Source organism: Callorhinchus milii, unplaced genomic scaffold (assembly GCF_018977255.1).
Source record: "Callorhinchus milii isolate IMCB2004 unplaced genomic scaffold, IMCB_Cmil_1.0 Scaffold1, whole genome shotgun sequence".
Lineage (NCBI taxonomy): Eukaryota > Metazoa > Chordata > Chondrichthyes > Chimaeriformes > Callorhinchidae > Callorhinchus > Callorhinchus milii.
In genome coordinates, this window is record NW_024704742.1 from 61845814 (window position 1) to 61859455 (window position 13642).

General features: G+C 40.5%; 1 protein-coding gene across 1 annotated transcript; it reads left to right on the top strand.

The window, feature by feature from the left end:
* Positions 1–1365: 1365 nt before the first annotated feature.
* fbxo8 (F-box protein 8) lies at positions 1366–10735 on the top strand. The gene is made up of 6 exons (XM_007895947.2): positions 1366–1390; positions 2785–3118; positions 3527–3653; positions 5637–5755; positions 8596–8792; positions 10347–10735. Exons 2-6 carry the CDS (start codon positions 2793–2795, stop codon positions 10532–10534), a joined length of 957 nt encoding a protein of 318 aa, XP_007894138.1. The 5' UTR covers positions 1366–1390; positions 2785–2792; the 3' UTR covers positions 10535–10735.
* Positions 10736–13642: the final 2907 nt, after the last annotated feature.

The window sequence follows — 13642 nt, forward strand, 5'->3', positions numbered from 1 at the left end:
CTGTTAGAGTTAAACAGTAGATAACTATCTTATGAGTAAATGGAGTGCAGTTATTCTTGGCCTTTCACATAACTTTGTAAACTGAGTCACATGGAGATGCAATGTAATGCCACATGCTTCCATAATAATGTAAACAGGATTATCATTGTTTGAGTGAATAGTGATCTGTTCATTCTTTGGCTTTGCTTTAATCAGCATATGATCATTTAACCCTAATCTCGTGGAAGCATTGTTTGTAAATAATAGGCAGCGAGCAGCACATTGTTACTTATCGTACTGTTGTACAGGACTTCGACCAGCAGCCTCATTCCCTCTGTTGAATTGTGTAATTTCTCTGTTCTGTTGCAATTGGAAACACCAGAAGGATCTCATTCTGACTGTGTGCAGTGTATACAAAGTACTGGTCTATTTATTTTAATACCAAGGTGAGCATGCTACAGTAGTCTGTCTAAATGTTTTAACTCCGATCAATGAATCACAATGTCAGATTGAGGATTGGTGTCCGCAACCTTTCCTTATCCAAGAAGTAATAACAACAGGGCAGACAAAATTCAAGAAAGAAAGAATAATAATCCTTGCATTTGATAAAGCGCTTTTCACGTCGGGAGGACGTCCCAAAGCACTTCACAGAACACACTGTAAAGTGAATTGACTGTATATTTTGGGGGAACGCGACAGCCAATTCCGCACAGCAATGTCCCACAAACAGTCATATGGATTGAAAATGACCAATTTATTATTGTTTTTGGAGGGATTATTATTAGGCTCTGTGTGGAGTAAGGAAACTTGCCCAAGGTTTCGCCCTCTGCCTGGAATTGAACTCAGGTCTCTCACTTGCAAAGCGAGTGCTCTAACCACTGAGCCACAGGACTCCACAATCACGATAATCACGAGGAGACTTCCCTTTGTTTCCCACTTGGCATTCCCCTGCACAGCCAGTCTGAAATTAGGTCCTATTCCAAGAACAGCCAAGATAGCCTTAAGCTCCTCCTCCCACTAATAATTGCCCCCACTGTGTTCCCCCTCATCAAGCCCCTCCATCATTACCTCATGTTTCGAGTCCTACTTAACCAACCACCTCCATTTCATCTCGGCAAATGCTTTCTCCTCTCGTCCCGTATCTGCAGGGTATCACAGGACTCCATCCTTGGCCCTCTTCTTTTCCTTATCTATATGTTCCCACTGGGTGATGTCATCCACAGACTCTGTAAACTTCCACATGTATGCGGATGTCACACATATCTACTTTGTCTCCTCCAGTACCAACAGACCCCAGGGCATGGATGAGTGCAAACTTCCTGCAGCTGAATGTGGACAAGACGGAAGTCATACTCTTTGGCTCTTGTCAACGTCTTCACTCCTATGGATCTGAACTCCTCAACCTCCCCAGGTCTCCCTCACACACACCAAACCAGTGCGCAATTTGGCATCCGTTTTTTCCCCAGCTGCCTTTTCTCCCCCCATATCCAGTCCCTGACCAGGACTGCCTTCTTCCACCTCCACCACATTGCCTTCTTCCACCTCCACCAACCGTACCTTACCCCAAATGCAGCTGAAACCTTCATATGTGCGTCTGTCACCTCCCACCTGGATTACTGAAACACACTCCTCGCTGGTCTCCCCAGCTCCTCTATTCAAAAGATCTAGCTCTGCCACCCGCATACATACCTGGACCAAACTCCGTACCCACATCTCACCAGTTCTGGCCAGGCTCCCCATTACTGAACGCACCGTCTTCAAGATCCTCATACTCATGTGCAAACCCTTTCACTCTCTGGCACCTCCCTACCTCTCTGACCTCCTCACTCCCCAATCCACCACCCAGTGCTTCCACTCGACTGGTACCCACTTTCTGCACCTCCGGAGGTCGCACTTTCAGCCACTACACCCCCAAACTCTAGAACACTCCATCAATCCCTCCGCCTTACCTCCTCTCCCCTTTTTCAAGTCCTGCCAGAAAAGGCTCCACCACCTGAATGGAGGTGGTTGTTGTTGTACCTTTTGATACCAAATGTCTGGAAGTCATGGACTTTAATGTGAACATAATTGACTAAATCCATCTGGCTGCATTTTCTCCCCCTGTGTTTTCTCTTATTTCCCCTATCCTGCAACACTGTACCTTCCTCATTCCCCCCAAAAAATCTACCTCTTTGATCATGCCTTCGGTCACCTCTCTTGCTCAGCGTCCAATTGTGTCATTGTAAAGCATTCCAAGATATTTTATATGAACGGAGCTATATAAATTCAAATTGTTGTTTTTATTTTAAAAAGCCTTAAAGCTTGAATAAATTGATTCCCTTTCATCTATTATTAGCCACAGGTTGAGTCAATGAAGCATCTATATTGATTCAATAGAGATTAAAACCCCTTTTTATTCTGGATACTAATATTGGATTGCATCGCCTGAACCAATACACTTGTATACTCATCTGGAATTGGATTAGAGAGTGAACAGCTGTTCTTGATCACAGTCCCGTTAACAAAAAGGATTGGAATCTGTGTTGCATGAGTGTAGGTGCTTGCTGACTGAAAGTGCAGCCGGGCATCACCTGTGCATGAATCTGGGCTGTCATTCAACCTAAACTGTTATATTGCCTCTGGAGAGTAGCCTAGTGCTGTCACTCATGTTGCCAATTGCAATGGTAGGAGATAATTTATCACAATGAAATACCATTTTTTTCATAAATTTTCAAGTGCCCTCCTCCCCCCAGCCTTTCTCAGTGATGACGTCTAAGATGCTGGAGGATTATTGTTTTTTAGTAAACAAAAAATTGTTTGTTTCAGGTTTTCAAATGGGTCAGGGGCTGTGGAGGGTTGCAAGAAACCAACAGTTTCAACACCAAAGGTACAGTGAAGAAGGCTACTATATCGGGAATCATGGTAGGACAATGGCTGCCGCTGCTGCTTCGGCAGTATACCGCAGGCATGGCCAACTTGGGATGGACATCTACCACATTTTGAGAGTCGGGAGATCGAGGGAAGCACATGGGTTCCCAGATCTGGAACTACTGCCGCCTGAGCTCAGCTTAACTATTCTGTCATACCTGAATGCAACTGATCTCTGCCTGGCTTCATGTGTCTGGCAGGACTTGGCTAATGATGACGTCCTCTGGCAAGGGTAAGTACTATGGTACTGGGAAGTATTGTGTGCTTCCTGTCAGAACTAAAGCAGGGTCGTAGATGTACGTTAGTAGAAATTGAAGGGTGGTTGTGTCTCATTGTTATTGCAGAGGAGAAATTATGTCTTAAATCATTTATTTCAACAATGATTGCTTTTCTGTTCCACTAAATTAAATAGAAAATTATTTTAAAAAGTGAAAACGTGAATGTGTTTGATTCAAACGTTTCAGTACACTAATTTGTCTTTCATCTACAATAACACTTAGTCTGATTAATGGAGGTGTAAATCTGAATTAGAGCCTATTTAAATAAAATATAGAAGATGTTCTATGAAACTTAAAGTAAGAGGCATAATATTTAATTGAAAATAATAAAGAAGTAACCGGCAGCATGGATTTTGTTTCAGATTGTGCAAGTCCACCTGGGGTCACTGTTCCATATATTACAAAGAACATGCTTCAAGTTTCAATTATAGGAGACTCTATATGCAGCTGGATGAAGGCAGCCTTACGTTTAATGCTAATCCTTATGAGGTAATTTAACTATCTTATGTTACTGAATATATAATGTAAAACATCACTTCATTCGCAAAGCTTTTTATTATTGGTTATTCACTTCATGGGTGTTTGTAGGACATTGCTCTGTGCAAATTGGCTGCCGTGTTGCCTACAAAAATACACAGTCCCAACATGGTAATTCCTGTGCAGCGTTTTGAGGCACCCTCCTGATATGCAGTTGTCTATTCTGTGTGCTTTGACGGATTGCCTACCAGATATCAGATCCTGGATGAAAGCTAACTTTCACAAGTTGAATGTTGACAAGTTAGAGGCCCTGCTTGATTTCAATCAGCATCGTCTCAGCTCAGGTGCTGACAGCATCACTATAAATGGATGTACACTCCACCTTACTGAGAGTTGTATGCTTTGCCATTCCCCTATTTGTATAGAGTAGATCCTTCAGTGTACTGTGGATGGATGATGCCAGTGGAAGAGTTCTCTGTTAAGATGCCATGATGATACAATTGACACCAATGCATAACTTAATACAACAGCAATAATTTTCACTTATATAGCACTGTCACGCAGGACAATGTCTCAGAGCACTTTACAAGCAGGGGAAGCTTTGCAGCATAAGGCTGACATGAACAATTTACCACTGGAATATTTTGAAAAACAACACTTTGCACTTACAATAATGCCTTTCACTTAGGTAGAATATCTCAAAAAGCTTGACAAATACTGAGTGGGAACTCGAGGTGGGAGAGAAACAAGGGTTAGTGGGAGGTGGCCGAAGCACAGTCAATAGGTAGATTTTTAAACAAGGTGTCAAAGCTGAAAAGGAGGTAACAAGATAGAGGGATTCAGAAAGAATCCTTCCATCTTGTCAGCCTGATGAAGTGGTAACACTCTCGGCTCTGAGTCAGAAGATTGTGGCTTCAAGCCCCAAGTCGGGACTTGGAATCACATAGTCTTTGGTGACACTCCAATGTAGTGCTGGGGTGTGTTGCATTTTCGGAGATGCTGCACTTCACATGAGATGTTAAACCCAGGTCCCGTCTGCCTGTTGAGGTGGATTTTAAAGATCCCATGGCACTATTCAAAAAGAGAAGGGAGTTTCTTCCAGTGTCCTGGCCAACAATCCCCCAAATAAAATTTGATCACTCACTCCATGGATGTTTCTCTCACAGAAACCCACTTTATAGTATATCCTGTGAAGTGCTTGAAGACATCTCGACGACGAAAAGTGCTATATCAAATGCAATGATTATTATAATAATAATCCTTGCATTTGATATAGCGCTTTTCACGTCGGGAGGACTATTAATCCAATTATTATTGGAAAGGCAATGTAAAAGACATAACAACAACACAATTGCATTTATAGAGCGCCTTTCACATCAGCAGGACGTCCCAAGGCGCTGGACAGTTGGGTCGGGACCCGAGCATGGGGGAAATGGTCAGGGTGAGGGGGGGAAGGGAGGGAGCGAGGAGGGGAGGGAAGAGAGGGAGCGAGGAGAGGGTAGAGAGTCGAGAGTAGAGCTGAAGGCACGGTTGAAGAGAACCATTGACATATGACAACATGAATTTATACAGCATCCTTCAGGCAGGGTAGCATCTCAGTGAGCTGATTTATTAAACTTAAAGCTTACATTAGCTAAAGCTAAAAAGTCTTAGTGTAGATTCACATTGCCAGTAGCAGAGCTAAAATGCGCTGATAATATGACTGATATGTTGCACAAATGGTGCAACATGAGGCAGACGTGAACAACGTGCCATTGTACTTGCTTCATATGAAAGGGGACTGCCATATTTCGAACAGAAATGGACATGTGCACAAGCCCATATGCGAACACTACATTATATTGTTATATTGCATTGCTACTTTTGATAGTTTATTACAGTTGCTAACAAATAGATTGATGGATGCACCAATATTACTGAATAATTTTTCTGAAAGATACATTTTTACAGTTTCTTTTTGTTTAAAGATATTACACAATGTGTGTTTCCTTATAGGGAATAGGCTACTTATTACGAAAGGGTATACTGGACAATGCTCCAAAGGAAATCGGAAAATTTATTTTCTACACAAGAACACTAAATTGGAAGAAGCTTCGAGTTTATTTAGACGACAGGTAATTTATTTTACAATGATACAACAACAACAAAATTACATTTGTAAAGCGCCTTTCACATTGGGAGGACATTCAGTCGCACCTTGAAGGAGACAAGGAGGGAGCAAGGTGAAGGGATTGTGGAATGGTGTTCCAAAGCGTGGGGGGCAAAGATGCTGAGAGCCAGGCCGCCGATTGTAGAGTAGGTCGGGTGGGAGACATGGAGCAGGCCGGAGCCTACTGAGTAGAGGTAGCGGCTAGGTTGATAGGGGGTCAGCAGGTCAGAGAGGTAGGAAGGGGCAAGGCCGGGGAGGGCCTTGAAAGTGAGGATGAGGATTTTGAATTCTATCCTCTGAGGGATGGGGAGCCAGTGGAGTTGGGCGAGAGTGGGGGTGATGGGGTCATGGAGCCTGGTGCAGGAGAGGTCACAAGTTGCAAAGTTCTGGATGATCTGCAGCTTGTGGAGGGAAGAGTTGGGGAGCCTGATAAGGAGGGAGTTTCCGTAGTCAAGTCTTGAGGTGATGAATGAGTGTAGGAGGGTTTCGATGGCCTGAGGGATGAGGCAGTGGCGGAGTCGGGCAATGTTGCAGAGGTGGGGGAAGGCAGAGCGGGTCATGGCACAGATATGGGGGAGAAAGAATGGTTGAGGGTTGAACAAGACACCCGGGTCTCTGACTGGCTTGGTGAGGTGGAATGTGCATCAGTGGATGCTAATGCTGCCAGTGCTTGAGGTGCGGAGTCCCTGGCGTGAGCCAAACAGGGGAGCCTTGGTCTTGCTGACGTTCAGCTGCAGAAAGTTGGATCTCATCCAGGACTTGATGTCTGACAGACTGTCTGTCAGGACAGCAGTGATCCTGGAATCGAGGGTGGAGGCAGAGAAGTAGAGTTGGGTGTCATCCGCGTACATGTGGAAATTGACCCCATGTCTGCGGATGATATCACCAAGTGGGTGTATGTAGAGGTTGAAAAGGAGGGGACCGAGGACAGAGCCCCGAGGAACACTGCACAAGACTGGGCGGGGGCTGGAAGAGAAACCATTGGCGGAGACAAATTGGAGATGGGTGAGAGATAAGACCTGAATTATGCAAGGACTTCAGAGCCTTGAAGGTTGAGAAGAGAGGTGATGAAGGAGGACGGAGTGGTCCATGGTATCGAAGGCATCAGAGGTTGAGAAGGCAGAGGGAGCCCTGGTCACAGATGGACAGGATGTCGTTTGTGACCTTGACCAGCACAGTTTCCATGCTGTGACCAGTGTAGTTTCTGTGCTGTGAGCTCCGGAAAGAGCGAAGCTGGGAAGCAATGACTCTTTTAAGGACCTTGGAAAGAATAGGGAAGTTGGAGATGGATCGGTAGTTAGAAAGTGGGATGGGTCCAGGAAAGATTTTTTCAGAATGGGAATGATTATAGCTGTTTTTAGGGGGATGGGAACGGTGCCAGATGAGAGGGAGAGATTGATGGTGTCGGAGCGTAGAGGGGCAAGGAGGTGGAGCTGGGAGGTAAGGAGAGGGATGGGGATGGGGTCAAGGGAGCAGGTGGTGCTGGATATGATGGCGATGAAAGAGGAGGAGGAAACGGGTTCGAAGATGTGGAGGGAGGGATGGGTAGGGATCGGTGTGTGGGGGGGAGATGGGGAGGGAGTGGCGGTTGGGAATGGGGAGGCAGCTTAGCAGATCCCCTCAATTTGGGACTCAAGGAAATCCAGCATCTCCTCACAGTCAGAGTTTGATACATAGGTACAATACCAAACTAAAGGATGTGGATATTGGCCAATAGTCATAATTTAATGAAGTTCAACAAAGTACAGTTTAACCACAACTACTAAAGATTGTAACCTGACCTTGTAGCATTTGTACTTCAATTGGCACTTTTATTTCTATGAATTTTCTACAGAAATCTCACTCAAATTATGTATACTGATATCATTCATTTCCTAAGATTACATTTGAACATATCCTATCAATAATAATGGCACAGCACAATACTTGTAGAGCACAGAACTCCTTTATTTATCAGTATTTTGGCTCACAGGATTGAGGATGTCTCTGCACCTTGACATCTCATTGACATACAGTAAGGTTGACTAATGTATATTATAAATTGACTACTCAACCTGCTGGTTCCCGTTAGGATGAATGCTAATATTAGGAACATTAACCTGTCGTGTTTTCAAGTGATGGTTGACCTGCTGTGCATTTCTTTACTTTTCTATTTTTTTTTCTTTTTCTTTCTTATTTTTATTTCAGATGTTCAGCAATAGATTTTCTTCTTTTTATAGCTCAAATGTAAACCTGCTATTTAATTTTAAATTGAGAAACAGCTGCCCTGTGTTACAAGACAAATGTGGCCAAAGCAGGGAATCAGAGCATCTTTTCCGATTGCTCCAGTGCCCGAGCTGTGCAAGATGATGCAGAGACTGGTTGTTGAATCTATTAACCTCATCTGAATGCTGGCTGATTTGCTGCTGACCCACAGGGCAGTCCATTTGCCCTGCTGAGAAAAAGTGTAAATGTTTCTTGATTGTTATCAGGTTAACATTTTAACAAAGTATTAACTGATGCCAGGAGTGCTGAACATAGGAACATAGTAATTGCTAGACGAAAAAAGACTAAGGTCCATCTACTTCGCCTTCTACCATCCTGGTAGTTGCATGCTACAATAATGGAGATGTTGATAGCAATAAATTCTGTAGATTAATCCACATCAGTCTTGGGTATTGCATCACTTTGTACATTAATGTGGGAACTCTGATGGTCATACACACTCCTGAAAAAATTAAGGTTTGTTGTTTGCTTTTACATTGGTTATGTGGTTTGGGCTAGTAAAATTCTTCACTTACAGACAGTAATCTTTGTTTTATCTAGGAGGGATGTGTTAGATGAACTGGTGACTCTCCACAACTTCAGCAATCAATTCCTGCCCAATGCACTGAGAGAGTTCTTTCGGCACATTCATGCTCCTGAAGAACGTGGAGAGTATCTGGAGACACTTATCACAAAATTCTCAAACAGATTTTGTACATGTAACCCGCTTGTGACCAGAAACCTCGGCCTCAGCCCAGGTAATCATCTGATTTGACCTTATAACTTCTTGTAACTTAAATCTAAAATGTGGAAAGACCGGGCAAACAAATGTGTTTTTAAATTCTTGTGGCGATTTGTATAATGGGTTTTGGAATTCAGCCAATGATTTCATTAAAGGAAGAACATTTATAGAAATGTAGCAGGCAGGTGTTGTTTTGAAATCTGAGAAAAAAGGGAATGGTACTCAAGTTTCATACATCAGTTTGCTAAACTGTGTTATTGCAAAAACACAGCATGGTGTATGCATATTTTTCCAGGATAAAGTTGATTAACTTTACTGGGAGTTTAAACAGCACATAGTGATTTTTTAAATTTATTAACTTAGAAAGCAGGATGAAAACCATACAATATATACAATACAATATACATAGGGGGGGGTTTCAAGGAACACTAATTTTGCTCTTAAATCATGCTGGATAGCAAATAAATGGCCAGCTGAGCTGCACAATCTTATTATCGGATGAAGAATAGCAAAATACAGCTTTGAGTTTCTGTCGTCCAATAAATCGAACAAGTCAACCCTAATGTGAGTAACAATCTGTTGCGGATCAATTACATGTTCAAGCAGATTACTAGCAAGATCGGAGTTTGGCAATTAAACGTGACATTATCTCAATTCAAGGATATTTACAGTATATAGAATTGAAAGCAAATAATCAGAAACGTTAAGTGGAATAGTATTTACCAGGCTGATAAATTTCATATAATTTATTCAGTTTGCCATCAGACCTGCCTTGCCGTATTCAGGACGTGTCCTCATTTACAATCTCATTAATCAGCCAATCGGGTTGGTGAACTATATTTAATACCTGGGAATGCTGTGCACCTGCCTGCCTTTGCCACGTTTTTCTCCTCAAGATCACTGGAGTTATTCGAAATACACTTTGATGCGATGATAGAATACTTCATACTAGAGGGATGGGTTTTAGCGGGTCAAATGATCCTTTCTTAATCCTGACTTTCTTATGTTGTAAATCTATGAGTGATGCCATCTCTACGCTCTTTCAACCAATACAATCTAGACAGGCAGACACCTTTTCTTCTCTTGAAAAAAATAAAACTATACATGATTAAAACTTTTTTTCAGAAAACTAGCTGAAATAAAATTCAGAAAGGAACCCACAACAATAGGCTTTAAAATCTTGATTCTTAAATTATATTATTGCTTGCATTAAAAACACAAACGATATAGTGATGATACATATGAAGATATAATGTTTTTTTATAAAAGGGAGCAGTCAACATTACTTCTTCTGTTACATATTAAATGAAGCAGGATCAAATTGGAAATGTTCATGACATGGATTATATTAACAGAGATAAAGTAAATAATTGTTGGACTCGATCGTCAGAATGAACTGGTGTTTAAGAAGCTTTTCCTGTTTATTCACAATCTGAAGTGCATATGTAGATTTCCAACGCCAAATAATATTTGGTTGTCATTAGCAAAATAACAATTCTGTATCATTTAGTGAATCTGTATAACACTGCATTATTAATTGTGCTGACAGCTCATTGTTTCTTTTACACAGATGCTGTTTATGTTCTTTGCTATTCTTTGATTCTGCTTTCCATTGACTTGAATAGTCCACACGTAAAGAATAAAATGTCCAAGAGGGAGTTCATCCGAAACACCCGCCGTGCTGCCCAGAACATTAATGAGGATTTTGTAGGACATCTATATGACAACATCTACCTTGTTGGCCATGTGGCTGCTTAAAACACAATAACACTTAGCGAACATAAGATCAACAACATGATGTTACATGATGAAGTACAATAACCTATGTAGACATGAGGATTATGCTAGTGCTGGTCATTGTAACCTCTGTGTACAATCCGATCATTTGTGTTCCTTTGTTTAGTTGCATCTTGCCATTGTTAACTCTGGTAACTGATGACTTGTTTGCATTTTTATATTATTCACAGTTATCAGGATTTGCACTTCATACAGTAGTGCCAATGGTCTGATGCGGAAGTTTGAGAATGGATAAATGTTAAACTGACGTAACCTTATAAGGACTACAATAATATTAGAAACTGGTGGCTGGGTTTACAAATTAAGTGGAACTATAAACCCTTAACTTTTTTTAAATGCATGTGATGTGTAAATATTGCAAAATAAGAGATTTATAATCATATATAATTTTATTGTGAAATATTTTAACTAAAGACTTTCTCTGTCCAAATTAGGTGACTATTTTCTCTTTACTGAATGTAAACTTTTATGCTGTAGAAGCAAAAACAAATGCACTTTGTTGTACAGTCTTCGACCTATGAGGTGGGTTAGAAAAGCAATACTCTTTATAATGGTTTATCTTCCACCTGGCTTATAGCTACAGATTAAGATCTGTTTTCACATATAGACCTCAGTGGTGAAGGAACACTACCTTAATCGACATGCAACAACTTTTGAAAACTTTGGAAACTATTCTGTGCTGTTTAAAGAATATTTAAATACTTATACTGACCTTTTTAAGCCAAATCCTATTTATTAGAAAAGAAAAGCATCTATTTGTTCCTCTAAACTCATATACTGTTAACATGTTCTCCCTTTATTTAACATTGTTTAGTGTGTTTGTCACATTTTTAATGTTTTTTTCAATAGGGAGTTCAAGTTATTTTGGCATCAAAGGAAATAGAAAAATTCATCCAAACCAATCTGACGTCACATTTCTATTGCAGCGTATGGTAAAGATATTTCAATTGGAAGCTACTCTGTGATGCTCTGAGCTGCTGTCTCTGTGATTCTCTGAGCTGCCTTCTCTGTGGTGATCACACTGCTTACATTTAGGGTGGATTCCATAAACTGGCAGCGACAGTGAAACAACCAGTTCAGTCTGCTTTCTGGCAGAAATAAACGAGTCTGCTGCTGGAGGCAGTGCTGCAAGAAAAATGCAGCATTGAGTGTTGTCATCCTGGAACAAGTTATTTAGGGTTTGACTTTTTAAAAATATACATGCTTGAAAATTCATGGTTTGTCTAAAACTTATCTAAAAATGTTGTTTTGTGAAAATCATTTTTGTAGCTAAATGCTTGTTGCTGCTGTGTCAGACCTTTGAATATTTCAGCTATCTCCACTCAATTAGGCAAACAAAGTTATGTCTCTCCTGCAGATACTAGAGGCAAAAAGACAAGATGTATGAATTCAGGTTTGCCAAATTGTGTGGATCACAAATTTATACATTTATTTGTATGAGGCACAACATGTAACATTATGGTGCAAGTCAGATTGCAACTTCTGCACTGATGTGAAAACTCTTTGTATTACAAACAGAGCATTAGTGAATCAAGCATCCAGAATAGGCTTGAAATACCTTTAAAATTGTTCCTCCATATTAAAATGGAAATAACTTCCAGTGTATTTTTATACTGTGCTTCCATTTCCACTGTGATAGCCCTACATATCAACAATGCCATTTGGCAATCATTTGGCAACTCGGAATAACATAGATTGGTACTTCGAGGCAATGAAAAGCATGTTGCACCAACATGCTACTGCAATAATAGAATTCAGGAGACGAGTTAGCATATTGCACTTTTCAGCTGGTTTTCTGTTTCTTATGATGGGTCAGGTGTGAGGTTAGTTTGTGCAACTTCACTCTAGCTCCTAGTGTACAGTCGCCAACAGAACAGAATGCTCAAAAGTAATATTAATTAAGGAATCTGGTTTAGAATGATGTTAGGAATGTTAAAAAGGGAAAAATGTACCGCAGTAGGTAGGTGGGATATTTTCGAGGAGCACGTTGACTGGATATGGAAGTGCTTGACACTAAATGTTAAAAAGTCCAGAAACCTTCAGATTTAATCAGGAAAATACATTTGAAAATGACTCTTATGAAATTGGAAATGAGCAGAGCTCTGGAATTTGCATTCAATATTTTTACCTTTTTGCCCTTTATGTTTACTGTGTTTTATTATTGTTTACCTTTTCTGATGTTCTTCCTTTATCTCATCTTTCGTCTGCCTATTTATTGTGGCTTACCTTTTTCTACTGATCTTTCAGCAACTGGTAGGGTCATGCCTTGTAATGAACGCTAAGCGTCATCATTGCCTGAGATGGAGAAATCTCAGCTCTCGGCATGGATGTTCAGATAGAAGAAGTTAAAATCAGGAAAGCCTTTTTAAGGGCAAAGGATGGGAGGAATTGATGAAGAGCATTCCTAGTGTGAATGTTAACATGGGAAATCAACAAGATTCAGAAAATTGTCAACCCAGGCATCAAGATAAGTTCTTGGATCTCTTTGCTCAGGTTTACAAAGATAATTTGAATTTAGCATTGAGAGTATAAACCCTAAAATCAGAAGGCCTACTGTTATGATTATATAATTACATACAATTGATTGTAATCATTTGTTTTAGTTCTCAACATAGTGTTTCAGTTTTCAGTGCAATTCTTAATTAGGTTACATCTGAACTTGAATTGAGAAATAGCCAATCAAATCTAGTTCAAACCTAATATATGGGATTGTATGCTAGACTGTTCCTCTGTTAGAATGTGCATTATTTGTCTTGTGGTAGACTTATTTTTTCTGTTCCTTTTTAATGTGTATAATGCTCTACCAGAATTAACTTTAAACTGATTTAAACTGAAGGTAAGTCAACCCTAACCAGACTGTGGGAACTGAAAGATCCAAATTAAAATTGTGTTTTTTAAAAGAAGTTTTTGTAGCACAAACCAAGTTGTCATTCATTCCAACCTTGTATCCATAGAAAACAAGCTACCGGGATTCACCCCAAAATTCTTCTTGTTATTGCAAACCTAGGGTCAGTTATGTGAGTTGTGTAAAGTGTATATTGTTAGGTAATATACATGTACTGAGGAAAT